General features: G+C 46.3%; 1 protein-coding gene across 18 annotated transcripts in view; it reads right to left on the minus strand.

The window, feature by feature from the left end:
• The window catches only part of KCNMA1 (potassium calcium-activated channel subfamily M alpha 1), an 804,436-nt gene that overhangs the window by 298,959 nt on the left and 477,906 nt on the right, over positions 1-27,571 (minus strand). For all 18 annotated transcript variants that reach the window (XM_066349726.1, XM_066349728.1, XM_066349714.1 and 15 more), the window contains exons 4-5: positions 17,935-18,028; positions 16,816-16,927 (exon numbers count right to left, since the gene is read on the minus strand). In XM_066349726.1, coding sequence (XP_066205823.1) covers positions 16,816-16,927; positions 17,935-18,028 — 206 coding nt within the window. The remainder of the gene's footprint in view (positions 1-16,815; positions 16,928-17,934; positions 18,029-27,571) is intronic.

A 27,571-nucleotide genomic window follows, 5' to 3' on the forward strand; every position in this document is an offset into this window, starting at 1 on the left:
GGAAATCCAGGGAGGAAGAGGAGAGGGCGCTCAGGGAGGGAGGTGGGGGCAGGAGAAGAAGGCACCACCGAACACTGAGGAGTCAACACGGCAACAACAGCCGAAGGGCGTCGGCAGCTCCCTCTACGGGGTGGTCGCCTTCCAGCTCAGGACAGCCCTCACCCTTCACTGGACAGGTGTCCCTTGTTTGTTAGCTTCCTGCACACCTAAGCACCTGTGTGTGAAGCCTGGGGTTTATACACTTGTCTTTCCCACAATTGAGGAAAGTATCTTGTTTATAGTTTAAACTCCAAGCCTAGTAGAGTAACGAACACATTACACTTGCTTTAAGGTTTCTTGAGTGAATAAATGAATGAAGATAATCATATTAATGACAATGTCCATATCTACTAGGGTTTCTTAAGTAAAGTTGAGTTAGGCAGGGGTCCCCAAACTTTTTACACAGGGGGCCAGTTCACTGTCCCTCAGACTGTTGGAGGGCCGGACTATAAAAAAAACTATGAATAAATCCCTATGCACACTGCACATATCTTATTTTAAAGTAAAAAAACAAAACGGGAACAAATACAATATTTAAAATAAAGAACAAGAAAATTTAAATCAACAAACTGACCAGTACTTCAATGGGAACTATGGGCCTGCTTTTGGCTAATGAGATGGTCAATGTGCTCCTCTCACTGACCACCAATGAAAGAGGTGCCCTTTCCGGAAGTGCGGCGGGGGCCAGATAAATGGCTTCAGGGGGCCGCCTGTGGGCCGTAGTCTGGGGACCCCTGAGTTAGGGTAAGGCGAGAGAGGGGTCCGGGAAACAAGGTGCCGCTCACGCTCAGGACACAGCCTCCAAGTTCCCTCTGTGCCACACGCCAGCTTTGTTTCCGGGCCTTATCTCATTGGGAGGGTTTCTGAGGATCTCTGTCTCTATCACATAAAAGGGCTGGTCCTGAGGAGTGAGAACCTAGAAGTAATCAGGAGCTCAGGCTCTGAGATCACAGAGACCTGAGTCCACACCCTTCCTGCGTCATTTGTGGAAGTCAGGCAGCTCATGAGATCTCTCTTGGGTCCAGGCGCTCCGTCTACCTGATAGAGCTGTTAAGAGGATTAAATGAGATGGGCATCTGAAAAGCTCAGTCTAATACCTGCTGCAGAACACATGGTAGCTGTAACCATAACGGCACAAACAAAACGTCATTTTATTACTGTTCTATTTGTAACTGATTTCAAGGGAAAGTTCACACCCAATTTATCAAAACTGTTTAGTAGGTAGTATGTGCAAAACCCTCTGAATATGCCAGATATTCAGAGGAATTTAAAAGAATGTAGTGTGTAGCTGCTAACCTACAGCAGGGTTCAGATCACAAACTGTTGTGAAGAGCGTGACAGTAACTACGTTAGACTTTGTGGTCTCTGTCTCATTGTCAGACAATGTCTAAATGAATAGGTGTGGCTGTGTTCTAATAAAACATTATTTACAAAAACAGGCCATGGGCCAGATTTGCCAATTCCTGCTCTGATCTGATTGATGAGCCAGGACATATACCTCTTACTTACAAAAATACAGCCAACATCAGGAGACCTCTCACGAGTGATTCAGATGATAATGGCTTTAAAAGAGGCAAAGTCCTAACTGGTTGAGTTTAGGTGAGTCCAGAGGACTGGTGAGCGCCTCCTGGACAGGGGAACTGTCAAAGGCACGAGATGGGTGTCTGTGTGCTCGGGGAGAAGTGGCTGCTAAGCAGTCTGGGTGCAGAAGAAGTGGGAGACAGTCACAGAAGCTGACAACAGGAGTGGAAAGGAAGGCTGGGTGAGAATATAAAGATGGAGGCTGTGAGACAGAGATTTTACACAAAGGAAGAGTTTACTTGCCCCAAATCTTGCCAGGGGAAAGTTTTGCATTCCCCCCAGGAAATAGGTGAATCCCTTTGGGAGGTGGGCTGTTAACTTTGTACTTAGCTTTAAAGGGAGGAGATAAATTTAGTGATATGTGAGCAAAGTGGCCCCACAGTAGGATTCAGTATTTATTTCAAGTAATAGGTAGGATGCCTTTCATCGGAAATGGAGCTATCCTCACTCCCTGTTGTCTGCCCTCACATTTGCAAGCAGGTCCGGTCCAGACCTGGGGCATCTCAGTGTCTCCAGGTAGGATAAATTAAAGTGGACATTTGTGAAAATAAATTATCCCGAGAGTGGAGAGGGGTCAGGCCCTAAGAGGAGGGAGCTGAGGACTCCATCCTGGGGGAGGGGGAGGTTCGGCCTCAGGCCAGGGTCACTGATTCTCAAGTGTGCCCCCACCAGCGGCATCAGCCTTCACTTGGGGACTTGGCGGCGATGCAGCCCCTCAGGTCTCAACCTAGAACTTCTGAATACGAAACTCTGGGCGTGGGGCCAGCAGCCTGTGCTTCAAGCAGCCCTCCAGGTGAGTCTGAAACATGCTAAGGTTTGAGAACCACTGAGTTATCTAAAATGTGTAATGTGCATGTTCTAACACCACTATCTTTAATCAGGAACAGAAGGTCTGACTCGCTACACCTGGGAAAGAACATAAATACTTTGTTTGTGTTTGTTTGTTTTGTTTCATTTTGTTTTTCATTTCTCAGGTGTCCAGGTCTGCTCCTGATTTAAGAACCACTGCTGTGCACTCTGGCTGCGTGTTGGAATTGCTCAGGGAACTTTAAAACATTCTGAGGCTCAGTTCTGCCTCAGTGATTCCAATGGTCTGAAGTATAGTCTGGCTGAGAGGGTGGGAAGTTTCAAAGCCCCCCAACTGATTCTAATATATTGTGCTATAGTAGTGTATTTGTGTATCTAATAAACACGTTAGCATGTATAAGAACCATATGGATAATTTATTAAACTAACTTCTGAAGAGCCTATAGGTTTGGGCCTGGGCCCAAGATTTTCATTTTTAATGAGCATATTGATGTGTTGGCCTGCATACTGCACCTTAGTGGCTTGGATCTGAAGGAATGTGCTTACTTTTCAGATACCTGAAATCTACTTTGGGTTGGTATGGTCAACCTTCTTTTCTCTGTCCTTCCTCAGAATTCCGATGCACTTAATACCGTTCCCTAAAAAGTACCCATCCACTTCAATTAACATCTTAAAGACTTCTGTCCCCCCCCCCATGGGCCACTCCTAGGAGTCAGTGGCTTGTACACAGTAGGTATTCAGTTGAATGAGTGCAGACACATCTCAGGGCTGTTCCCCAGTGTCCACTGCCTCCCTCCCTGACCCGCAGGCAGGTCAGTCCATCATGGCTCTGTGTTCAATGACAAGAATCAAGGCCTCCATTAGTGAAAATGATGGGAAGGTAAGTGTTTTCCCAGTCCTAGAGATTTAGACTGCTGGAGGAGACTGTTCCAACAACGCCCCGGATGAAGGACAGCCATTTGGAGGGGTCTGGCAACTACGAACGCCTACTGCTGAACTGGTTCCTGGATGATACTCATTTCAGGATGTTATTTCCAAGCCAGCACAGAACAGAGCTGTGCAGCTCAAGGAGGATTTAGAGTCTCTGCTTTCTACAGAGGGCATCTCATTTAAAGCATGTCCTCGACAAAGCAACATCAAGGGAACACAACTGGAAATCTCTTATGAGGGAATAATTTCTCCAGAAGCAGTGTCAGTGACAGTAGCAAGCAGATGGCAAACAGGCTCCCTGGCAAACACCTGAGCTCAGCGCACACGGTGTTGCTGGGCTATCTTCTCTCAAGAGCCCAACCACAGGGACAGACCCAAGTGCGCTCACCTCTCCCGCCACCGTCCCACAATCCACCCAGTGCTATGCCCAGAATGCATGATGACACTGAGTTTTCCCCTCAGATAGATAAATAAATAAGCTCAGGCAAAGAGTAGAGGCCGCAATATCTCCAACATCCTGTTTCAAGATGGATTAACCACAGTAATGCAGATTGTTTCTATTTCACTAGTTGTATGCAATAAATCAAGAAGCTTAGAAGAGGAGGCTGGTAAAAGAAAAAAAAAATCTTAAGGTTTTAAAAAAAAGTAGTTTGAAGGCGGGTGAGTTACAGAAATTGTATTAATTCAATTCCCCCCACCCCCAAATAGATTTATTTACTTTTCTTCAAAATATCCTTTTTTCATCTGGGAGTACCAAAGAAATTCTGAGTCTCTGCTTTCAGTCAGGAGACTGGAACACAGAGGGAGCTGCACGCAGTGTTTGAGCGGATGGAGTGAGACTCTTAGACTGAGTTTGTTTTACATGTAACTCTTAGGGCTCATTAACGTTATAGCTTGAGAGTCAGCAAAATACAGTATTGAGGAACATGGGCGCTGGGGGTAGACTGCTTGGGTCCAAACCTGCCGCTGCCACCTACTGTGTGATTCTTGGCAACTTAATGAACTGCCTTGCTCAGTTTCCCCACCAAAAAATGGGGTTTAAAGTGCCCCAATTTCATAGTATGGCTTTGAACATTATCTGGAATAATTATTAACTGTATACATATACATATACATATACATACATACATACACACACATATATGTATACATAAGGTGACCAACTTTTTTACAATGAAAAGGAGGACAAAATAAATTGAAGAAAACAATATCGTAAATAAAAGAAACATTTTATTCATTACAACAATAATATACTATAATATGATAAATGCATAATAAAACATTTGTAATATTTTATATTGTAATTATGCTTACATGCCTATTAACTTTTAATAATAATTGTAAGAAAAAAGTACTCATTTAGATACAAATACATCACATCACACGCAATGGATTGACTCTGCATCAATCAAATCTGGACATTTACAGATAAGTCTTCCAATATCAAAAAGGAGGACATGTAGGAGGACACTTTTCGAGGGAGGACAGAACTTACAAAAGAAAGACTGTCTTCCCTAAAGGAGGACGACTGGTCATCTTACTATACATATGTATACATACACGATATGTACTACATACACGATAGCGTGTACTATGAACACATACAATGCTACTCTGGTTATAAAAGACTTTCTTCTCTTTTAAAGTGTTCTCTCTCTCTCTCTCTTTCTTTCTCCCCGCTCCCTACACCAAAAGACATCTGGTCTGCAAAAAAAGAAAAAGGCCACACTTTAAAGAAACTTTAATTGTTATTTGAAATACAACTACTGACTCTAGGAAAGAGTTTACTCAGGGGCTTTAGAGAATCTAGATGTCCAGACGCCTGAGGTTATGGAGCCGGTGAACTCGGGGCTCTCAAAGGCCCTTCCTTCCAGATCTTGGCACTGGGACCAGGAGCCAGCTTGAGGGGAGAAATTGGGGAGTTCATGGTTGTAGCAGTTGAGGCAAGTCATCAGATGAAAAGCAGACCGACCCCACCTCTGCCAAGCACGAACTGCCATTTGAGTTTGAGCCATTTTGTTCCCCTTCTATCCCTCCTACTTAATCTCACACTAATCCAGAAAATTCCAGGACAGTCCTGTAGGGGGCACCAGAGGACTTTCCTTTCAAAACCCAAAACTCATTTCAGCAGCAGTTAAGAGAGTTCTGGAGATGAAACTGGCACTGGAGACAGGCCCATGGCTTCTTTTGTGCCTCCCACTCCCCCCTTTGTCTACAGAGGGCTTCAGTAATTTAATTTGGGTAGGGTGATGAGAGTCTCATTGTGATGATGTACTAATGATTTTCCCACATCCGCTTAAAAAAGTTATTTGCTTCTTTTAGATATAGACATGTTACCATTGGTCCATTTAATAAAAATCACTTCAGTAAACATTTGGTAAATTACCAGTGTTTGAAGACTGTCCTAGATGTACAGAAAGTAAAAATACATGGTGCATGCTATCACAAGACTCATGTCCAGGGCAGCGTGGGCCCGGAGACCTTTCTGTGCTCATGAAGATGTTCTTTATCCGTGCCGCCTGACAACACAGACACTGGCCACATGGTGTTATTAAGCTCTTGAAATGTGGCTAGTATGACTGAGAACCTGAGTTTTTATTTAATTTTGTTAATTCTACATTTAAATAGCTAAATGTGGCTAGCGGCTATCATACGGGACGGCACAGTCCAGAGGGAAAACATGGTCAGTCCCAGAGCAGAAGCGCTGGCATCACCGGTGATACAGAACCTACAGAGATGCAGAACTCTGTGCCCAGGCACACCACCTGCATCAGAGAGCGCGTCCTCACAAGACCTCCCGTGCTTCCTGGCACATCGGAGTTTAGAAAGCACTCTTCTAGGGGGAATTTATTAACTCAACGTTCACAGTTAGCAGATATACACAAGTGGGTCTCATACTTACTGCACTTTAAATGCAACTGGTCTCAGCATTAAAAAGGCTGAGTCTGGGTGAGCCCCCCCAACCCAGAGACTTCGATTGGATTCTTTGGAGGTTTGGCCTCAATATCATGAGTTTTTAAAACTCTCTGAAGGAATCTGGACAGACAAATTTGAACCATCCCAGAACTGCGTTGGACAGTGGTTCTCAAAATTGGGTGACCATCAGAATCACCAGGAGGGTTGCAAAAACACAGATTGCTGGGTCAAACTCAGAGCGTTCCTGACTCACTGGGCCTGCGCTGGGTTCTCAAAGTCTGCATTTCTAATAAGTTGTCAGGTGCTGCTGGCCCGGCAACCACACTCTGCGAACCACTGGCCTAATAATTTTAAAAGCATGGGCTCCAGAGTCAGATTGACCTGGGCTGAGTCCTGGCTCCACTTACTACCTGGGGAAGTCACCTAACCCCCAAACCTCAGTTCTCTATATTGTAAAGTCAATCTAAAAGTACTTACTCATTGCGTTGCTGTGCTTATTAAATGAGATAATGCCTATGAGATGCTGAGCCCAGAGTCTGCTCTTAATTAGCAATCAGTAACTGTTCATTATTATCTTAATATAAGAAGACTCAATCAATCATTCAACAAGCACAAAAAAAAATCATGGGCCAGAAAAAAATCAAGGCACCAGGGACATATCATAAAAACAAGTCAGTCATGGCCCATGCCACACTGCTGTCGCTGGGCCTGCATCCGAACTGATAGTATAAAAAAGACTGATTATCCTGCTCTTATAAAACTAACTATAAAAGCAAAGAAAACAAAGGCCAGGGAGAAATTCATTCCCCCTGGGAGGACGGGAAGGCTGCACACAGGAGGTGCAGGTAGGGCTGTGCCGCAGTGGAGAAGGGAGTGTAACCAGGGAGGTGGGGCAGAAACTCGCTCCCGACTCAGCACAAGGCACGGGCACAGCCTGACACAGGTGGGGCGGAAGTCTAAGGGGAAGGGGAGGCTGGAGTCAGGTCTGTGTGTCTGAGGCTACCCAGAAGGAGCTGCCTCCACTCTCTGTTTTGGTTTTTAAATCTCAATGCACTGAAAATAACTGGTGTCAAAAAACAGGATCCAGTCAAGGCTTTTAGTCCTCATTATTCTTACCAAGTGCCGAGGCTGGTCAAGGTCAGGTCTGGATATTAACCTCACTTCACCTGGTGTAGGGTTCTTTAAGCATGAGGTAAAGGTGCAGAGGGCCCTGAATGCCCACTTGAGCTTTTGAACTCTATATGCTGTGCAGAGCCACTGGCAGGCTGAGCAGGCATGAGTCTGACACTGGACTTCCTGGCTCTACGGCTTCAGGCAAGTTACTCAATCCCTCTGAAGCTCAGTCTCTCCTTTGGCAATATGGGAATAATAATACCCCTGTTGTAGGTAGAATAATGCCCTCCACCAAAGTGTTCATGTTCATCCTTAGACCCTGTGAATATAGTAACTTACATGGCAGATCAATTAAGGTTGCTTATCAGCTGACCTTAAAATGGGGAGGTTATCCTGAATTATCCAGGTGAGATCCCAATGTAATCACAAGGGTCCTTAGAAGTAGAGGGAGGCAGAAAAGAGTGTCAGAAGAGATTTAATGACAGAGAGCAAGATCAGAGAGATGCCACGTGAGGACTCAGCCCACCATGCTGGCTTTGAAGATGGAGAAAGGGGCCATGAGCCAAGGGACGTGGATGGCCTCTGGAAGCTGGAAGAGGCAAGGATATGGGATCTTCCATATCCAGAAAGCAACAGAAAGAAACAACCCTGAAGACATGTTCATCTTAGCCCAGAAAGACCTGTTAACCTCCAACCTACAGAATCGTAAGATAAAACATGTGTGTGTTTTAAGACCCTACACTTATGGCAATTTGTTACTGCAGCAAGAAGAAACTAATACATCCACCTTGCAGGGTTGTGAGGCTGATGCCTGGCACATGAAAGGAACACTTTCTTAATCTAGGATGGAAGTGTCATCCATGGGCTCTTACTGTCCTCCCCGCGTGGACATTTGTGCTGTTTCTCACAGTGCTGGGCTCACCCATGGCCACGGCAGCAGCGGGGCAAGGCCCCTCCCGGAGGCCTCCTGCAGTCTCTCCCCAGCAGAGCCTTCTCCCCTGAACCCCCACAGCCCCTGCATTCTCTCCCCAGCAGGGCCTTCTCCCCTGAACCCCCACAGCCCCTGCATTCTCTCCCCAGCAGGGCCTTCTCCCCTGAACCCCCACAGCCCCTGCATGTCTCCCAGAGCAGGGCCTTCTCCCCTGAACCCCCACAGCCCCTGCATTCTCCCCCAGAGCAGGGCCTTCTCTGCTGAACCCCCACAGCCCCTGCATTCTCTCCCAGAGCAGGGCCTTCTCCCCTGAACCCCCACAGCCCCTTCTCCCCTGAACCCCCACAGCCCCTGCATTCTCTCCCCAGCAGGGCCTTCTCCCCTGAACCCCCACAGCCCCTGCATTCTCTCCCCAGCAGGGCCTTCTCCCCTGAACCCCCACAGCCCCTGCATGTCTCCCCCAGAGCAGGGCCTTCTCCCCTGAACCCCCACAGCCCCTGCATCCTCTCCCAGAGCAGGGCCTTCTCTGCTGAACCCCCACAGCCCCTGCATGTCTCTCCCAGAGCAGGGCCTTCTCCCCTGAACCCCCACAGCCCCTGCATGTCTCTCCCAGAGCAGGGCCTTCTCCCCTGAACCCCCACAGCCCCTGCATTCTCCCCCAGAGCAGGGCCTTCTCTGCTGAACCCCCACAGCCCCTGCATTCTCTCCCAGAGCAGGGCCTTCTCCCCTGAACCCCCACAGCCCCTTCTCCCCTGAACCCCCACAGCCCCTTCTCCCCTGAACCCCCACAGCCCCTGCATTCTCTCCCCAGCAGAGCCTTCTCCCCTGAACCCCCACAGCCCCTGCATTCTCTCCCCAGCAGGGCCTTCTCCCCTGAACCCCCACAGCCCCTGCATTCTCTCCCCAGCAGGGCCTTCTCCCCTGAACCCCCACAGCCCCTGCATGTCTCCCCCAGAGCAGGGCCTTCTCCCCTGAACCCCCACAGCCCCTGCATCCTCTCCCCAGCAGGGCCTTCTCCCCTGAACCCCCACAGCCCCTGCATGTCTCCCCCAGAGCAGGGCCTTCTCCCCTGAACCCCCACAGCCCCTTCTCTGCTGAACCCCCACAGCCCCTGCATGTCTCCCCCAGAGCAGGGCCTTCTCCCCTGAACCCCCACAGCCCCTGCATGTCTCCCCCAGAGCAGGGCCTTCTCTGCTGAACCCCCACAGCCCCTTCTCTGCTGAACCCCCACAGCCCCTGCATGTCTCCCCCAGAGCAGGGCCTTCTCCCCTGAACCCCCACAGCCCCTTCTCCCCTGAACCCCCACAGCCCCTTCTCCCCTGAACCCCCCCAGCCCCTGCATTCTCTCCCCAGCAGAGCCTTCTCCCCTGAACCCCCACAGCCCCTGCATTCTCTCCCCAGCAGGGCCTTCTCTGCTGAACCCCCACAGCCCCTGCATTCTCTCCCCAGCAGGGCCTTCTCCCCTGAACCCCCACAGCCCCTGCATTCTCTCCCAGAGCGGGGCCTTCTCCCCTGAACCCCCACAGCCCCTGCATCCTCTCCCAGAGCAGGGCCTTCTCCCCTGAACCCCCACAGCCCCTGCATTCTCTCCCAGAGCGGGGCCTTCTCCCCTGAACCCCCACAGCCCCTGCATCCTCTCCCAGAGCAGGGCCTTCTCCCCTGAACCCCCACAGCCCCTGCATTCTCTCCCAGAGCGGGGCCTTCTCCCCTGAACCCCCACAGCCCCTGCATGTCTCCCAGAGCAGGGCCTTCTCCCCTGAACCCCCACAGCCCCTGCATGTCTCCCCCAGAGCAGGGCCTTCTCCCCTGAACCCCCACAGCCCCTGCATTCTCTCCCCAGCAGGGCCTTCTCCCCTGAACCCCCACAGCCCCTTCTCCGCTGAACCCCCACAGCCCCTTCTCCCCTGAACCCCCACAGCCCCTTCTCCGCTGAACCCCCACAGCCCCTGCATTCTCTCCCAGAGCAGGGCCTTCTCCCCTGAACCCCCACAGCCCCTTCTCCCCTGAACCCCCACAGCCCCTTCTCCCCTGAACCCCCACAGCCCCTTCTCCCCTGAACCCCCACAGCCCTTCTCCCCTGAACCCCCACAGCCCCTTCTCCGCTGAACCCCCACAGCCCCTTCTCCACTGAACCCCCACAGCCCCTTCTCCACTGAACCCCCACAGCCCCTGCATTCTCTCCCAGAGCAGGGCCTTCTCCGCTGAACCCCCACAGCCCCTGCATGTCTCCCCCAGAGCAGGGCCTTCTCCGCTGAACCCCCACAGCCCCTGCATGTCTGTACCTGGCAATTTGGACTTAATTACATAGCGGGTAGTGTCACCTGCTGCTGCTCCATGTGTGTTTATTTTGATTCCAAAACTAGACTGAAACCTTGGTCTCAAACAGAAACTATGTTTTGTTCTTTTGTTGTTGTTGTTTTTAAGAACCTGTACTTTTTTTTTACAAGCCTGTTTTTATCACCTTTTGACACAAAGAAGGACTGCCCAGGCATATTTATAAGCCGATAGCCTTAATCATTTTAATTGCCCTGCAGTTAGACATTAACTCATTTTTTTTTTAGCAGCTTTCTATTTTCTAGCAGAGTCTGCTAACGTCCAAGGCCAGCTCTAACATGAGCTAGAGAACCAGGTTTACAGGTTCTCACCCCGGTTCCATGACTGGGGCTCCTTACCAGTCCCTGTTGCCATCAGCCGGAGAAGGGGGCCAGAAGCTGCTGAGCACAGTCAAGGCCGGCACGGCCCGTGTGCTCCTCCCTCCCATCAGCCGGAGAAGGGGGCCAGAAGCTGCTGAGCACAGTCAAGGCTGGACCCGGCCCGTGTGCTCCTCCCTCCCATCAGCCGGAGAAGGGGGCCAAGCTGCTGAGCACAGTCAAGGCCGGCACGGCCCCGTGTGCTCCTCCCTCCCATCAGCCGGAGAAGGGGGCCAGAAGCTGCTGAGCACAGTCAAGGCCGGCACGGCCCGTGTGCTCCTCCCTCCCATCAGCCGGAGAAGGGGGCCAGAAGCTGCTGAGCACAGTCAAGGCCCGTGTGCTCCTCCCTCCCATCAGCTGGAGAAGGGGGCCAGAAGCTGCTGAGCACAGTCAAGGCCCGTGTGCTCCTCCCTCCCACACTGCACACACAGCAGGTGTCAGGAGAAACAGGTCTGGTGACTGACCAGTGAGTACATTGTCATTCCCTCCCAACTTCCTTCTCCTAACCACACGAGATGAACCGTAACAGAAACACAGAAACACTCCATGGAGCCACAGCCCCTGCCCTGCCTTGGGGATCCAGTTCCCAAAAGAACGAGACACACAGACAAAAGTGTTCTCCCCAGAGCATGTTATTCAAGTCTCAAAATTAGATACTCCTCTCATTTCAAGGTACATTTATTTTAGGGAGAGAGGATAGAAATTTTGTGAGAGAAACAAAAATGAATAATCAGCTGGTGCACAGGAACAGGAATTAAAATAAGCAACAACCTGCCGATGTGGCTGACCTCACGTCCCTTCACCTTGTTTTTGGTTCCATTCTGGGTAGTTTTCTTCCCGATGCTTCCAAGTGTGAGAGGAGGTCGGAAAGAGAGGCCAGAACAGCAGCGGAGCTAGTCCTCGTGCCTGGTCCTTGACTCACGTTCCTCACTGAGTTCCCACTTCCGGCTTCTGCAGTGAGTGCTAGTCCTACCCTGATCATACCAGTGAGGAAACTGAGTCTAAGATGTAAGACTGACCAGGTGGTAGCCTGGCCAGGTGGTTGCTCAGCAGACAGAGCATCGGACTAGGCTGTGGAGGACCCAGGTTCAAAACCTCAAGGTCGCTGATTTGAGCAATGGGTCACTAGGTCTGCTGTAGCCCACTGGACAAAGCACATATGAGAAAGCAATCAGTGAACAACTAAGCAGCCACAACGAAGACTTGATGCAGTCATCTTTCTCCCCTCCTGTCTGTCCCTATCTGTCCCTCTCTTTGTCTCTCTCTGTCTCTGTCACAAACAAAACAAAACAAAATGATGTAAGACAGGTAAACGACAATGCTCCCAGTGACCCAGCAGCAAGGGTCTGTACTAAGACGTACACTTAGGAGTGAAGCCCAGAGCGTGGCTATGGTCCACTTTGCTCCACTGGCTTAGGGCATGTGGCACCCCCAGTCTATCTCAGGGGACGCAGATATGATCCTCAGGTGGCTAAGGCACCCCGGGACTCAGGACCCACCTATGCTTCTCTGGTCCCCACAGCAGCTCTAGAAACCAGACGTGGGAAAGGAGAAGTGAGAAGACATAAGTGTGTGTGTTCTTAAATCATATCTCTTCCCTGAGTGCCTGCTGGCCGGCAGGGAAGCCCTGGGGGAAGGGGCGGAGGTGGGGGTGCCAGTATAAAGCAGCTAAGTCAGCTCAGCCATCCTCAACCCAGCCCTCAAACCCCACATCCTCCAGGGGGAGGACAGAGGGAGGAGAGTGCGGCCTGAGTGTGGACATCAAATCAGAGCAAACCTGGGACAAACCACCCCTTCCTCCCCCCCAGGCAATGTGACCTTGGGCAAGATAGTTAAGCTCTCTGAGCCTCAGTTTCCTGATCTGCAAAATGGGGACAATAATTCCTCGCTCATAGGTTTACTGAGGACTAAGTTCATGTATGTAAGGGGCTTTCCAGAATGCCCAGAACATAGCAGAATCAGAATAAATATTAGCTGTTATTAAGAATATAGTAGCAAATGTGCTAATTAATATGCATAAAAGCAAGCAAATACCATATTATCAACAAGAAATCAAACGTGGTGTGGGTTGTGCTGTGGGAAAGGTAAGGGCGGGTCATGGGCCCTGGTCTTCACTGTTTCTATCCCCCAGAATGCCAGGGCTCCAGAGTGTGCAGAAGAGCCAAGGGAGACCTCACTTTCCTGCGCCTTACCCCTGGTCTTCACTGTTTCTATCCCCCAGAATGCCAGGGCTCCAGAGTGTGCAGAAGAGCCAAGGGAGACCTCACTTTCCTGCACCTTACCCCTGGTCTTCACTGTTTCTATCCCCCAGAATGCCAGGGCTCCAGAGTGTGCAGAAGAGCCAAGGGAGACCTCACTTTCCTGCACCTTACCCCTGGTCTTCACTGTTTCTATCCCCCAGAATGCCAGGGCTCCAGAGTGTGCAGAAGAGCCAAGGGAGACCTCACTTTCCTGCGCCTTACCCCTGGTCTTCACTGTTTCTATCCCCCAGAATGCCAGGGCTCCAGAGTGTGCAGAAGAGCCAAGGGAGACCTCACTTTCCTGCGCCTTACCCCTGGTCTTCACTGTTTCTATCCCCCAGAATGCCAGGGCTCCAGAGTGTGCAGAAGAGCCAAGGGAGACCTCACTCTCCTGCACCTTATCCCCAAACCTCAGCCAGTAAAGGTGACACCTTTTCATTTCCCAAGAGGAGGGCAGCACTTCCCAAAATGCCCCCGCTTAATGAGATTATTCCTTCTACTTTACATGCCATACCTCATGGGAATGTTCGTTTTATCTCTGGCAGGTCATTGGTACTATAATTGTTTCACGATGTAATAACTCACGTGTTAAATGAGATACAGAACCTCCTTGAAATATTATTACACTGAAGTCCCTCCTACAGCAAGCAGACCAGTTCTGAATCTCACCCAAGGGGCTTAGTTACCGAAGAACAAAAAGTGTCATTAATGAAGCTTTCTTGTACAAGAGAAGAAAGGTTAGTTGTTGTGTTTATTATTATTGTTAATATTTCAGAGCCCAAAAGGTCATTCATTGATCTTTGTGTTCAGTGTTAGTAGCATTTATACTTCTTAACATAGTATATATGTATTTATTAGGTTCATATTTTCTTGTTCTTTCCCTACTCTACTATGTCAATGGTAGGATGCTATTTTATTGACTGTTGTTTCCTAATCATTTGGAAAAGTGCCTGACACATAGTAGGCACTTAATAAATATTGTTCAATTAATGAACAAATTGAAGCACATTTCAGAATACTTTTGAAGAGCAACCACAATTGAATCAAAATGATCTTATTTTCTTCTCTTTCCTTTTTTTCCTCCCCTTTTTCTGTTTGCTCTGACAGATTTTCACTAGATCATAACTAAACTATCCACAAAAAGGCATGGGTTCTTAAAGCACCCAAGCTCTACTGACACTAAGATGCTCCAGGGCACTTCCGCTCACAAGGAGACGGCTCCACAGCCTCACCTGGGCGAGGCCTGCAGAGGTATGAAGGGCTCTCCTCAGTCATCTAGGACCACAAGGGACAGAGTAGAATGGCCCCTCACATAAAATTCAAATTCATGAAGCATGAGGGCTGGAAGGTAATTCAGTCCAAAGCTCCCATTTTCAGATGTGAGAACCGAGGGTCCAGAAAAGGAAAGTGGTTGCCGAGTTACTAGAACACAGCCAGAAAGAGAGGGCACGTTCCTTTTCTTCTCTCCATCTTTCTTCCTTTCCTCCCTTCTTCCCAATCTTCCTCCCTCCCTCCCTTACCCTTCCTCTCTCTTCTTTCTCTCCTGTCCTTCATTCCTTGTCTCTTTGTTTAAGCATGTGCATGCCTCTGTGTGTGTGAACTCTTTGCAACGAGATGGTTTAAAAAGAGCCCTGGTTAGCAGCCCATATATAATTTTGACTTGGAAATGTGGGTGATTTAATTTCACTAACTTCCCAAACCTCCCAACTTAGGTCCCAAACTTCCCATTAATAATACAAGCATCTTAGAGACCTTCTGAGCTAAAAGAAACTTAGAGATCACCTAGCCCAAACTTTAAAGATGAAAAACAACAGCCTGAGTGATGAAAAGTGAGCCCCTGGGTCACAGAGCCAGTTAACAGCTAAGCTGAGTTACCCGGGACCCTCAGCCGCAGAGCACAGTTTGTTCACACTGAAGACACTTCTCAGATTGTGTGCAGCTCTAGTGGTCTCATCAGGCTGGCTAGAAAACCCAGTCCAAGCAAGCACGTCTCAAATCAAGGATGAAAACTCTTCCATGGAGCAAATGAATACAATCTTAATGAGAAAACTATTAGAAAATAGAATCCTTACAGGACACACACACACACACACACACACACACACACGTGCATATGTGATTATTACATCTACTATATATAAAAGATGCTTAGTTTTTAAATATGTGATACTATGTATATAATAAATACACAGTGTTAGCAGGAACATAATAACATAGTGCTAGTAAAAGCAAATCTTGACACAACATTTTTGAGACGTTATCCATCAACATCTATACAAACTAAAATACACATATTCTTTGATCCAGCAAGTTCACTGCCAGGAACCTGGAACTGTTTACAGAAATAGAATTGTACAAATATGTGAGTGAGTATGTTTATTAGACCACTGTTTATAGTAGAAAAAGAAAACAATCGGGTGGTCCATCATTAGGATTATATCTGAATAAACTGTGGTACAATGATTTATGGAATTCTGTGCTAACGGGATCTTCATTATTAGTTAATAAGAAAACCAAACTACAGTACAATGTGATTGATACAATTAATTTGTACAAAGCCCATCACCTCTAGAACGCTATTACATGTGAACAATCGGTGCTTTCTGCGGTGGAATGAGCACGCAGGGAAGTTGGGGAGCCCACTGACCCTGAGCTTCGCAGAGAGCAGGCGGTGGCTGACGCAGGGAAGAGATGATTTATAGGTTCTCTCTATACATCTTTGAATGTTTATACTGACTATAATATATATGTTATGTTGGGAAAAATCAGGTTAAGGCAAAAAAATTCAGAAAATAAAGACATATAGACCCCATAAATAGTCCTCCAAGTCCTGTTTCAGCCCCCTCTTCCCCTGCGGACCCAGCAGCAGAAACGTTCTGAGAAAACTGTTCAGCGTGGCAAAGAGAACGTTGAAGCTGTTTCTCTGAGCTGTGTCAGCATCGCCCTCTGCACTAGTGAACTTGCCCACCAAACTGTCCTCATCCAGACACGGGAAGGGACATTCTGAGCAGAGGCAGGACGTGAGATGTCAACGCAGAGGCAGCACAAGTTCTGCCGTTACCCCAGGAAGGCAGGCAGTCTTCTGCAAGATGCTTTACCTGGGTCTGCCCCACAAAGGGACCCTTAACTATAAATAAGCTGTGCAGGACCCCTCTTCATAAAACTAAGAAGCATCTGGAAGCTTACTTTAGCAGGTAGGCCTCTCGGCCACCTAGACCAGCTATTTGGAAAGTTGGCCTTGTCCCCATGGGTTTATTTGTCCAGCACGGACTCCAAGTTGAATGAGAGTGATAGCTGTGAATGTAGAGGTCCTGGTGTGACAGCGATGACCAGTAGGCTTCCGTGATGATAAAACTGCGTTACCAGATGCGCTAACTGTGCAAGTCCCTGTGGTCTACTGCTCCAAAGAGAACTGTCACCATCAACTTTTAAAACTACAAGAGTTGTTCACATTAATATACGAAACTCGCTTTCTGTGGAAACAGCAGGCCCTCTGAACCACCCTAGATTCTGCATTTCAGCCATGGCTCAGTGACCCGTAAAAAGAAAGGAAGAGAGACTGACTTACCAAGCCAACTTCTGTTTAAGTACACAGACACGAACACTGGGGGGACCGTGAAGAAGTCGACCACAGAGTTCACTTCCAGCCAGAACCACAGCTTATCGTTGGCTGCAATAAACTGGAGGAGAGAAAACAGGAGAGAAGTGAGAGGCACCTCGCCAGCATTCAAATAGACTCTTGCCAAAGGTTCTGTCTGGGCTTTTCATGGGGGTCTGGAGTATAATGGTATATTCTTCTCATATTTACACCAATTACATGCTATTTTTGTCTTAGAATTCAGATAGCCTTTTCTAAAGAACTAGTGTAGGCCACGTTGGCCTTGGAGAAAGCTTAGGCAGTATTTTTTCTGTGGTTTTCAACTGCCTCCGAGGGAAGGCTGAGCGATCTCACCTTCATTACATTCTCTCATGTAAATATGACTTTAAATAAAGCATGTATGGATGCATACATTCACAAACACATACATGTGCACACACACTCACACACCTCTGTCATTTACCTCTGCACAGCGCCTATCATAAATAGGGTGTAGTACAGTACTACCAAGCCCCAAATTCCACTATCCTACCCCGATTCCAGCTAAGTGAGCACTGATAAACACATCTGAGGATAAAAAGCATTTTTTTTGGTTCTAGGTAAGAGAACAATGCCCTCCTGTTTGAACAGAGGGAAGAGAAACAGTTGGCCAGTGGAGGCATACTGGTTATTTCCATCCCCATTTCTCTCCCTGTGAACAATTAACATGAGCTTCAGAAAACGCTGCGCTAGGGCTAGGGCTCTGGCTCCCTCACAGGCTGAACATCAGAGCACAGGCTTGTTGTCCACCCAGGAACGCTGGGCTCTGGCTCCCTCACAGGCTGAACATCAGAGCACAGGCTTGTTGTCCACCCAGGAACACTGGGCTCTGGCTCCCTCACAGGCTGAACAGCAGAGCACAGGCTTGTTGTCCACCCAGGAACACTAGGGCTCTGGCTCTCGCACAGGCTGAACAGCAGAGCACAGGCTTGTTGTCCACCCAGGAACGCTGGGCTCTGTCTGCCCGGAGAGCAGCGCTGCCAGAGGGTGGCCCTTGGGGACAAGATTGCATGCCGCATTGTGACAGTAGGTAGCATTGCTCCAACTTACCCGCAAGCCAAAGTAGAGAAGGAAGAACACGTTGAAAGCCATGTCGATCTGTAATGTGAAATCTTTGTAGAAATTCTGGCAGGATTCTATTGGGCTATTAGACAGGAAGAAGAAAAAGCAAGGGGTAAATGAAAAGCATCACCAAGTCTCCCACGTGCTGTGTGGTGGTGGTGCTCGGGTCGAGGACACAGTGAACGTTCAGAAAATAAGACATTTGGTCTTTCTCCCCCGTGATAATCAAGCAAGCATTACCAAGGGCTCTTTCCATTCAACCATTCAGTCTTTTGTTCTTTCACTGGTTCTTGTAAATCCATATGTATCTACATATACAGGGTGGGGCAAAGAGGTTTACAGTTGTGAGTATACAAAATACAGAGTTTATTTCTGTTTTATTATTAATCATTGTATTACTTTCCATACAAACAACTGGAAACTTACTTTTGCCCCACCTTGTATATATTATTTTTGTTATCATTCAACGGTTGAGCTAAAAATATAAAGACAATCATGCAGATACCCTGAAGGAAGGACAAGCAAAAGACACTACCAAATTCCTTAACTTCACATTAACCCTTAAAGAACTGACTTCCTTCTTTTAGCGGACACATCCCAAAGCTAAAAACAGTCCATCATACCCTCCAGCACATCGGAAGTGGAGCCCATTTTCCATTAAACACAGTGGCTGTGTTTTGAACCTTTTTAAGCCCATCAGTTGATTGATAATAAAGGACCAGGAGCATCTCAGGAAAGCTGGGAGGAGAGGATCCTGGTTGGTGTTCTGGCTACACTGAGCATGGACTTCTCGTGCAGCTTTCCGAATCGGGAAAGAAGCATTGCCCAATTGGTAAAATCCAAGACCATTCAACCGAAACATTGAAGCAGTCCTCTAAGGGTTAATTTTGTTTCTGGTTTTTGGCATGCAGGTGAATTGACCTCGTGTGCCAAGGGGCAGCCAATGCAAACCCCCAGCACACTCTGGTCTCTCTCAGAGGAGGCAGTTCTGAAGGGTACGACTATACAAACTGGTACATGGCTTCCATGCACTTTCACGTGACGAGTCCCAAGTGGGAAGCAGGAAAGCCCCACAAGTATCTCAAAGCTATGAATGAAAATCTTAGTATCCCGTTATCAGTAAGCAAATGGTAACACTCAGGCCAGGAACCTAAAGAAGGTGAGGTGAGGTGAGGGCAAGAGAGGTATGGGAAGAAGTAAAATACTTCCCCAGATGGAAAGCAGTGTGGACCTCCAGCCAGGAGAAGGCACCCTTGAGAAGTACAGAACGGAGGATTTCCGAGGATTGCCACTTTGGAAATCACTGGGTGTGATACCAGTTAGTATAGTTGTACAGCTGTGAGGACAGTGCTTAGTTGTTCAACAGGCAGGAATCTGTGCAGTACAGAATGCAGGGCCCACTCAGAGCCATGAGGTTAGCCTGTGGACCCCCTAATCATATTACATGCACTGGATTTACCCATTCTTCATCTCTAGTACAAGGCAAACATGCCCTTTGTCGCTTCCCAAACCACAGATATGAGAAAAAGCCTCCAGAAAAGCATTAAGAGTAATCTACATTTGCATTTACAACTAAGCAGACTGAACAAAAACCAAACAGTGAAAAAACAGTTGTTTGATTAAAGAAATGGCAACTGCTAGGTTTTCACTATGGTGGGAAGTTGAGGGAAAGACAGCATGAATTTGCTTAGGCCATTGCTGCAAGGAGACAGGAGCAAGAGCTAAACATCACAGCTTAGCACTGCCCTTTGCCCTGCACAGGTATTAACCTAAAAGAAAAGAGGGAACTCCAGACTTAGAGTCACTAAGTGACACTTCTGCACTTCCCAAGCCATGATGGGATTTTGTTTTATTTCAAGAACAAGACCACAAGGTTTAAAGGTGCCAGAGTTCTTAGCAACTTCAGCTGCAGTGAAAAAAAGTACATGAACTAGGTTAACCAGAAATCCACTACAGATCCTAAGGGATGCAAAGACCATGCGCGAGCACGCATGTGTGTGTGTGTGTGTGTGTGTGTGTGTGTGTGAGAGAGAGAGAGAGAGAGAGAGAGACTGAGGACTGTGAGCTCTGCTAGTAAATATTACACTCGTCCATGTATGCCAGCAGTGACTTAGCTCTGCATTATAAATTCATGTTCATCAAGATTTAGGTATATTCAGTCCAGGAACAGGGAGAAAACCTTGGTTCCACAGTCTGTTATGAAAAACCCACTATCACTTCACCAAGACCAAAGGGTAACCTGACAATAGTTACTGGTGGAGTTCCTGCTGGCATACTTGGGGGGCCTATAAGTTCCCTAGCTCCTATAAATTCCATAGCCTCTGTGGTTAAATTGGTAGTTACCTTGAAATACATCTTATAGGGAAAGTATTTGCTAGGCTATGGACGAGGACAGAATAGTGTGGAAAGAGATGTCCACTCAATGCCATTGAGGATGTTTTGGTTCAACATAAATGGAAGCAGATGTTCAAAAAGTATAAAGAATCAGGCTGTAGCCGCTTTCTATGCATGCCTTCCCTGTCATTTCTGCTGCCCTCCTAGGCTGCCCATTCCCAACAGCAACAATGAACAGGCTAAAGGACACGGAGTTGGAGTACATACCTCAGCAGCGCCCTGATTTAAAGAGCAATGTTGAAACGATCATAGGCCTTTCTTTCTATCATATTTAGAGCTGATTTAATCATTATTCTGTATCACTCCTTGAGTCCTAAATTTGAGCTGAAATAACAAAGGGAGTGAACTATGCTGCTGGTGCTGCTGGCTCTTCCTCTGGTGGGGGCTCACCAACACTATGAGCACGCACTGCTGAGATGGAGGAGGGGAGGGAAGCAGAAAGACGGCTCGTCCCTGGCATCCAGATAGGACCAGAATAATTGGGAAGTCTGTTTGCCATCGCTTTTAGCTCTCTAACTTGTCATGAGAGCCCAAGGAGCAATGTCCTGCTAACTTTCTCAAGTGGGCGCAGAACTGCTTATCAGGACCCCCTGAGAGAAATGCTCCTAGCCGTCAGTCCATGGACTCACACCATCTGAGGACACCATGTGGAGATCCTACATCCCCATCCTCTCATTCCCCAAAGGGAAACAACACATGGAGAGGCTCACTGATTTTATGAAAAGAAAATACATAATTCAACCAACAAAACGGCTGGCCAGATCAGGCAGGATTTATTTTCCTCCCAAAGAGACTTTATGCTAATGGTTAATGCTCATTGTACAGGATGGGAAAATGAAACACAAACTCTTCTTCCTTCTTGGGTAAATTAGGAGAGTTCCCTATTTATTGACTCAGAAATTTCAAGAGCTAAAAAGAAAATCACTTTTTTTTTAAACTATAATGGAAAGTGATTCTGACTTACACACTTATATTAAAATGGCCATCCTGATGAGGTATGCTGACATCAGAATAGTCTTTTTACGGACATATGTTGCCAATAAAAAAAGTGGAGTTTTAAGAATTGAAATAGTCCCTGGCTGGATAGGTCAGTTGGTTAGAGCATCATCCCGATACACGGAGATTGCCGACTCGATCCCCAGTCAGAGTACATAGAGGAATAAATTGATGTAAGTTTCTCTCTCTCTCCCCCTTCTCTTCTCTCTAAAATCAATCAATAAATTTTTTTTCTGAAGCTGGAAACGGGGAGAGACAGTCAGACAGACTCCCTCATGCGCCCGACCGGGATCCACCCGGCACGCCCACCAGGGGCGATGCTCTGCCCACCAGGGGGTGATGCTCTGCCCCTCCGGGGCGTTGCTCAGCTGCGACCAGAGCCACTCTAGCGCCTGGAGCAGAGGCCAAGGAGCCATCCCCAGCGCCCGGGCCATCTTTGCTCCAATGGAGCCTTGGCTGCGGGAGGGGAAGAGAGAGACAGAGAGGAAGGAGGGGGGGAGTGGAGAAGCAAATGGGCGCTTCTCCTGTGTGCCCTGGCTGGGAATCGAACCCGGGTCCCCCGCACGCCAGGCCAACGCTCTACCGCTGAGCCAACCGGCCAGGGCCAATCAATAAATTTTAAAAAGAGAGAGAATAGAAATAAGGACACCAGTTCTAATCCTGGAAGTAGAAAACTGACTCTACATAAATTGTTCTTGGTTAATTAATGACTTAGTAATTGAAGGGCACAAGATATTTGGTAAGCTGGTAAACTATTCATTCCTAGGCTCCCAGAATCCATGGATCAAGACTAATACTAAAACCTTAGGCAAAGTTCATGTTTTGACAGGGACTTGATGATTGGGGCACCTTCAAAAGAACCTCAATGAAGATCTGCTTCTTATGGGATAAATGTTCAGTGTTAGATAGAGGCTGAACTACAAACTCCTATTTCCACTTAACTATCAAGTAAGCATATCTCAGTATTTAGCTCTCTATAGAGGAAAATAAGATTCATGCAGAGTGGGAAATATATCTCTTTCTTCATCAATTTAACACCATAGTATCCAATGAAGACCCTTGAGTGGAAAATCCAGCAGTCCTTCCTGAAGACTGACTTAAGAACTTGTGTTACCAAAGTACAAGGCAAGCTATAGCTATCCAAATTTTCTTTCAAAGGCCAAGGACTAATGACAAAAATCTCTCTTCTAGAAGTTGTTCCTCCAAAGGTCTGCATCACTTCCAAGAGGGAAGTAACCACCTCTCTTCTCAGGCTCTAAACTTCCCTGGTTTTTTTTTTTAGGTCTGCTTGCCCTCCCTGAACCTGGCTGTCCAACCCTGTGAAGATATTTCTTTGGAACAGCGGTTCTTAAACTTTAGCATGGACCTGGAGGGCTTGTTAAAACACTGCTGGGCCCCAGAGTTTCTGATTTTGGTACGTTGGGGACGGGGCTCTGCGAATGTGCATTTCTGACGACTTGGAGATGCTGCTGCTCCTCTGGGAACCATCCTTTGTGAACCACTGCTCCAGAACGTTCTCGCAGCTATACGCCAATCACAGCTGTGGTCTCCATTCCAGGCCGCCCCGGGAACCGGCTTCATGCCATTTAACTGATTGCTAATATCAAGGGGCTGAGCAGGTATTTTCCATTCCAGATGTGACAGGGGAGGGGGGTTATAAAGACGACAGAGGGAAGCAATTACACCACCACAGTGTGAGCTTCACCAATGACATTCCAATTAATGATCAGAACGTGCCCAAGAAGCACAGTTTTAGTTTACTATTTAAAGGAAAAGTGATGAAGTATAGATAGGGAGAGGGTATAAAGACCACCATTTATAAGAGATAGAGAAACATCAAGCAGCTTAGGAACGACAACAGCAGACATCCGAGATGATTTAATAAATAACTGGCTGAGGAACAAAACGGCCTGTTTTCAAACAATATCCAATGTTTAAATTCTCCTCACTGTTGTGGCTAGTCCCTTTCTAAATTGGAGCCTTTCCAATTCCCACCAGGATAATGGACCACCAAGAGTTCAGGTCTACAGCACCAGATACAAATCAATACAAAAAGCTTAATGATCCCAGACTCTTCTCCTAGTCACCTCTACAATGCTGCCAGGTAAATTTAATTAAAAGAGGTCATTCATGCACCATCATGACCCCCTCCTGCTGCCACACCCTGAGCCTGGCGGTGAAGCACCGCCAGCACCCAGCCTCTCTCTCCATGCCGCCATGCTCCATCCAGCCAAGCCCTTTGCCACCGTGAGCTGGTGCCTCCATTATTTCATGAATGTAACACACATATCCCTAATTCTAAAGCTATGCTTTTGCTCTGGCCACTCTGAATGCTCCCCCCCTCTTTATGTTCAAACCTTGAGCAGCCCTCAAAGCCAACCAAAGAGCATGACTTGGCAAATTACTCCTGTCCTAATGATCTCTCCCCTCTCTGAATTCCTAGAGCATTAGGAGCAAAGAATTCTAAATTACCTTATAATGTTGATTATTATTCAACTCAATATAATAATACCTGGCAATTGTATAGAGTTGACAGATATTATTGCATTTGGTCCTCACAACTTGGAAAATAAAGTAGATACTGTGTAATACTCTCCATTTTTCACCCAGAGAAACAGAGCTGCAGAATGCTACCCAAGATCATTAGCTAATTGGTGGGGTTGGGACAGAGACCCAATGTCCTTTCTGCCACAGCACCTTACTTCTCCAGATGAACTGTAACATCCTTGAAAAGGTAAAAGAACATAAGGCAGTATCTGCTGTCCACAGAGCCTGACATTGGCCTTATGCGAAAACAATGGAGGTTGACTGATTTTTGGAGGAAGTAAAACTGTCCTAGAAAAAATTCATGTGTTTGTTGGATGGTCTGGGAAAACCAAGAGGAAGCTGACCTGTGCAACCCACATCTAACTCTGCTCTGTAAAGACTGTCATGTGGGGCATTACTAATCCTCAGAAGTCCTTCCTCAGACCCTGGGTAGTGATCATATCGAGGAGCCTGGCCCCACTGGCTGAAGGTAAGTTTGCCCCCTTAAAGAGAAATCATTCTTAGTTATCTATCTGCTTAAAAATGAATGGCCCCTCAGCATGCCCCAAGTTTTGCCCACCTTCTCTTATTCTAGAAGAACAAAAAGTGACATAATAATAGATGATAACATTTAGATAGTTGAACACTTCCAATTATGGACTAGATAATCAATAAGCTTTGCATCCCATTCCATTTAATCAAAATTTTAAAAAGGATGACATCATCGAGTCATGGATACTTTTGAATTTGTCTATAACAAAGAGGGGGGAGCTAAGTGATTTGAGGTTTTAGTAATTTTGAGATTTTATAACATCTGGGTTTATTGGATAGGCAAAGTGCCTCAGTTTCCAGGTCTACAAAAGAGGAATAATAGCATCTAACTAATCAGAATATTATAAGACCAAGAAATTTTAAAAGGGAGGCAAGTCTTTGCAATGTACAGTTGACCCATGAACAAGAGTTTGAATTGCACAAGTCTACTTATACATGAATCTTTTTTCAGTAAATACGTACACTACTATAAATGTATTTTCTTTTCTTTATGATTTCCTTAATAACATATTCCCTCTCTAGCTTACTTTATTGCAAGTATACAGTATATAATATGTGTAACATACAAAATGTGTGTTACTTGATTGTTAATGTTATTAGTAAGGCTTCTAGACAACAGTAGGCTGTAAGTAGTTCAAATTTTGGGGGGGTCAAAAGTTGAGTGTGGAGGGGTAGGTGCCCCTAATCACTGCATTGTTCAAGAGTCAGCTGTACTCCAAATTAGAAATCAATGCTTTTATTCATATTATTTTAAGTCTCAGAAAAATATCTTACAAGTTAATGATAATAGTAAATTCAGTGTGAATGACATAATAGTAATTAATCATTGAATAAGCAATAATCTTTTTATTAAATATTGTCTTCTAAACTGGACATACCTCATGACTGCTCAGGTCTTGAATGGATCAAAGTTGAAAACTTCCTTTTTGCTTCTCTCAGTGCCCCCATTTAAATGACCTGTTGAAGTATTGTACTGAATACTTCAAAGCTTATCTTTTAAATGTTGGTGCTTTCGGTGTCTACACTGGTGGGGCCAGTACTTAGTAAGTTATGTAGTTTTATTAATTTTACCAAATGGAAGCAAGCCTCTTCTATTGATCAGCACTGTGACCTTATCCCAGAACGTCTTGAATTATTGTCTAAGGTGTTTTCATTGATGTATAAGTTTGTGTTCAATCACTAATCAATAGTAATGATAATAACATCAAAATAAGCCCTTTGTTTTATCATAAAACATTTTTCTTAGACCTTTCAATGGTTCTAATGTGAACATAAAATGCTTTTTATTATTTGCAGTATTGATCTATCATGATCCCAAGCCAGATATGGTTAAGTGGCTTTGTTGGGAAATTTTCAGTTATGGGTTTATATTAATAGGTCTATTAATCCTTCTGACAGCACCAGATTTCCAATTATGACTCAGCTCAACTGATGACATGTGATCAAACAGCCACAAACATATGTCTCATTAGGATCACAATGAAATTAATTGGAACAAACGGATAGGTGGTATACAGACCCTCACCACTCTTGGAAATTCTATAGATTTACTTTGTCTTCTTGAGCTTTGAGTGATATGGAGACTCCTGGAACAATAGCAGCAAGAGACTTCAGAGCAGTTGTATGGCTCAGAGTGTCTACCTAAATAATTAGTCATAATAATTAAGCATTCTTCTAGGAGACAAAGAAAATTAGATAGATGGCTGACAGAGAGAACAAAATATGTCAGTTCCTTAGACAATGGATTTCTCAGTGAAACACACAGATAATTTGTGTTAGTGAAAACCAAATGATGAAATCTCTGTCACTTGCTCATAAGGCTCTTCTAAATTTTTCCCCAAGCCTTCAATATCCCATGTGAACTTAAGTTCTCCTTCTCATCTTTTTTCCATATCTTTTCATCCAGTAGTCACCAAAACAAGTAAACCAAAAGCAAAATGTGGTCATTATAAGTTGATCTCAAGAGTAATCAGCACCCTGGCTAGTTGGCTTAGTAATAGAGCATCAGCCCAGCGTGTGAATGTCCCAGGTTCAATTTCCGGTCAGGGTACACAGGAGAAGTGACCATCTGCTTCTCCACCCTTCCCCCTCCCTTTCTCTCTCTCTCTCTCCCTCTCTTTCTGTCCCCCTCCAGCCATGGCTTGATTGGTTTGAGTACATCAGCCCTGGGTGCTGAGGATGGTTCCATGGAATCTTGGCCTTGGGTGATAAAAATAGCTCAGCTGCAAGCATGGCCCTAGATTGGCAGGGCATTAGCCCCAGACAGGGGCAGCTGGGTGGATCCCAGTCAGGGTGCATGCTGGAGTCTGTCTTTCTATTTCCCCTTCTCTCACTAGGAAAAAAAAAACATTTTAAAAGAAGTAATTAGCAGTGAGTTAGTTTTGGAGTTCAGTGGGAGAGTTAAAATCTCACCTTTATCAGTTACTAGCTGAATGGCTGTAGGAAAATAATTTGACCTCTCCAAGCCTTGGTTTCCTCATTTGCAAATTGGAGATAAAGATACAAACCTCAAAGGCTGTTGTGAAGATGAAATTGAATAATGAGTAAAAACCAAACACTGAAAAGGTGATAGTTATTTTAAAAACTAAATTAATAACAATTGTGACAATAACTGTTTGTAGAAAAATGCCAAAAAGGGCAATTTCCAAATGAACAAAAACGGTAAAGAAGAATCAACCCTTTCACACTTTATTTTTCCACTTGTATTTGCTTTGTCACCTCTTTATCCAGTGTCGCAATGTAGTTCAAATCCCCAACTGGATGTGCAGTGAGCTGACATCTGGTGTAATTCTACAGAGCATTAACTTCGGGCAATATTAAAGAAGGAACACCAGGAAAATTATATTTCCATGAAGGTAGCCGCACAGTCTCATAAATACTAAATAATTAACCAAAATTTCCTGACAGAGAAAGCCATTAGTCACTTTAATGAGTGGCCCCAGGAGGTGTGCATTCTCCTTTCCCAGGTCTTTACAGAGGACAGAGTTTCACTGCCTGTTTGGCTAAGCATAGATCTGGAGGAGAGGCTGGACAGGAAGTAGTCATGTGTCCTCTAAATATCTCTTCCAATTCTGTGTCCATCAGATTATGTATTTCTTCACTGTCAGACACTTGGAATGATGTCCAAGACAACATTCCCACTAATGCTTGTTTGCTC

The sequence above is a fragment of the Saccopteryx leptura genome, chromosome 9, assembly GCF_036850995.1.
Source record: "Saccopteryx leptura isolate mSacLep1 chromosome 9, mSacLep1_pri_phased_curated, whole genome shotgun sequence".
In the NCBI taxonomy this organism is placed as follows: Eukaryota; Metazoa; Chordata; class Mammalia; order Chiroptera; family Emballonuridae; genus Saccopteryx; species Saccopteryx leptura.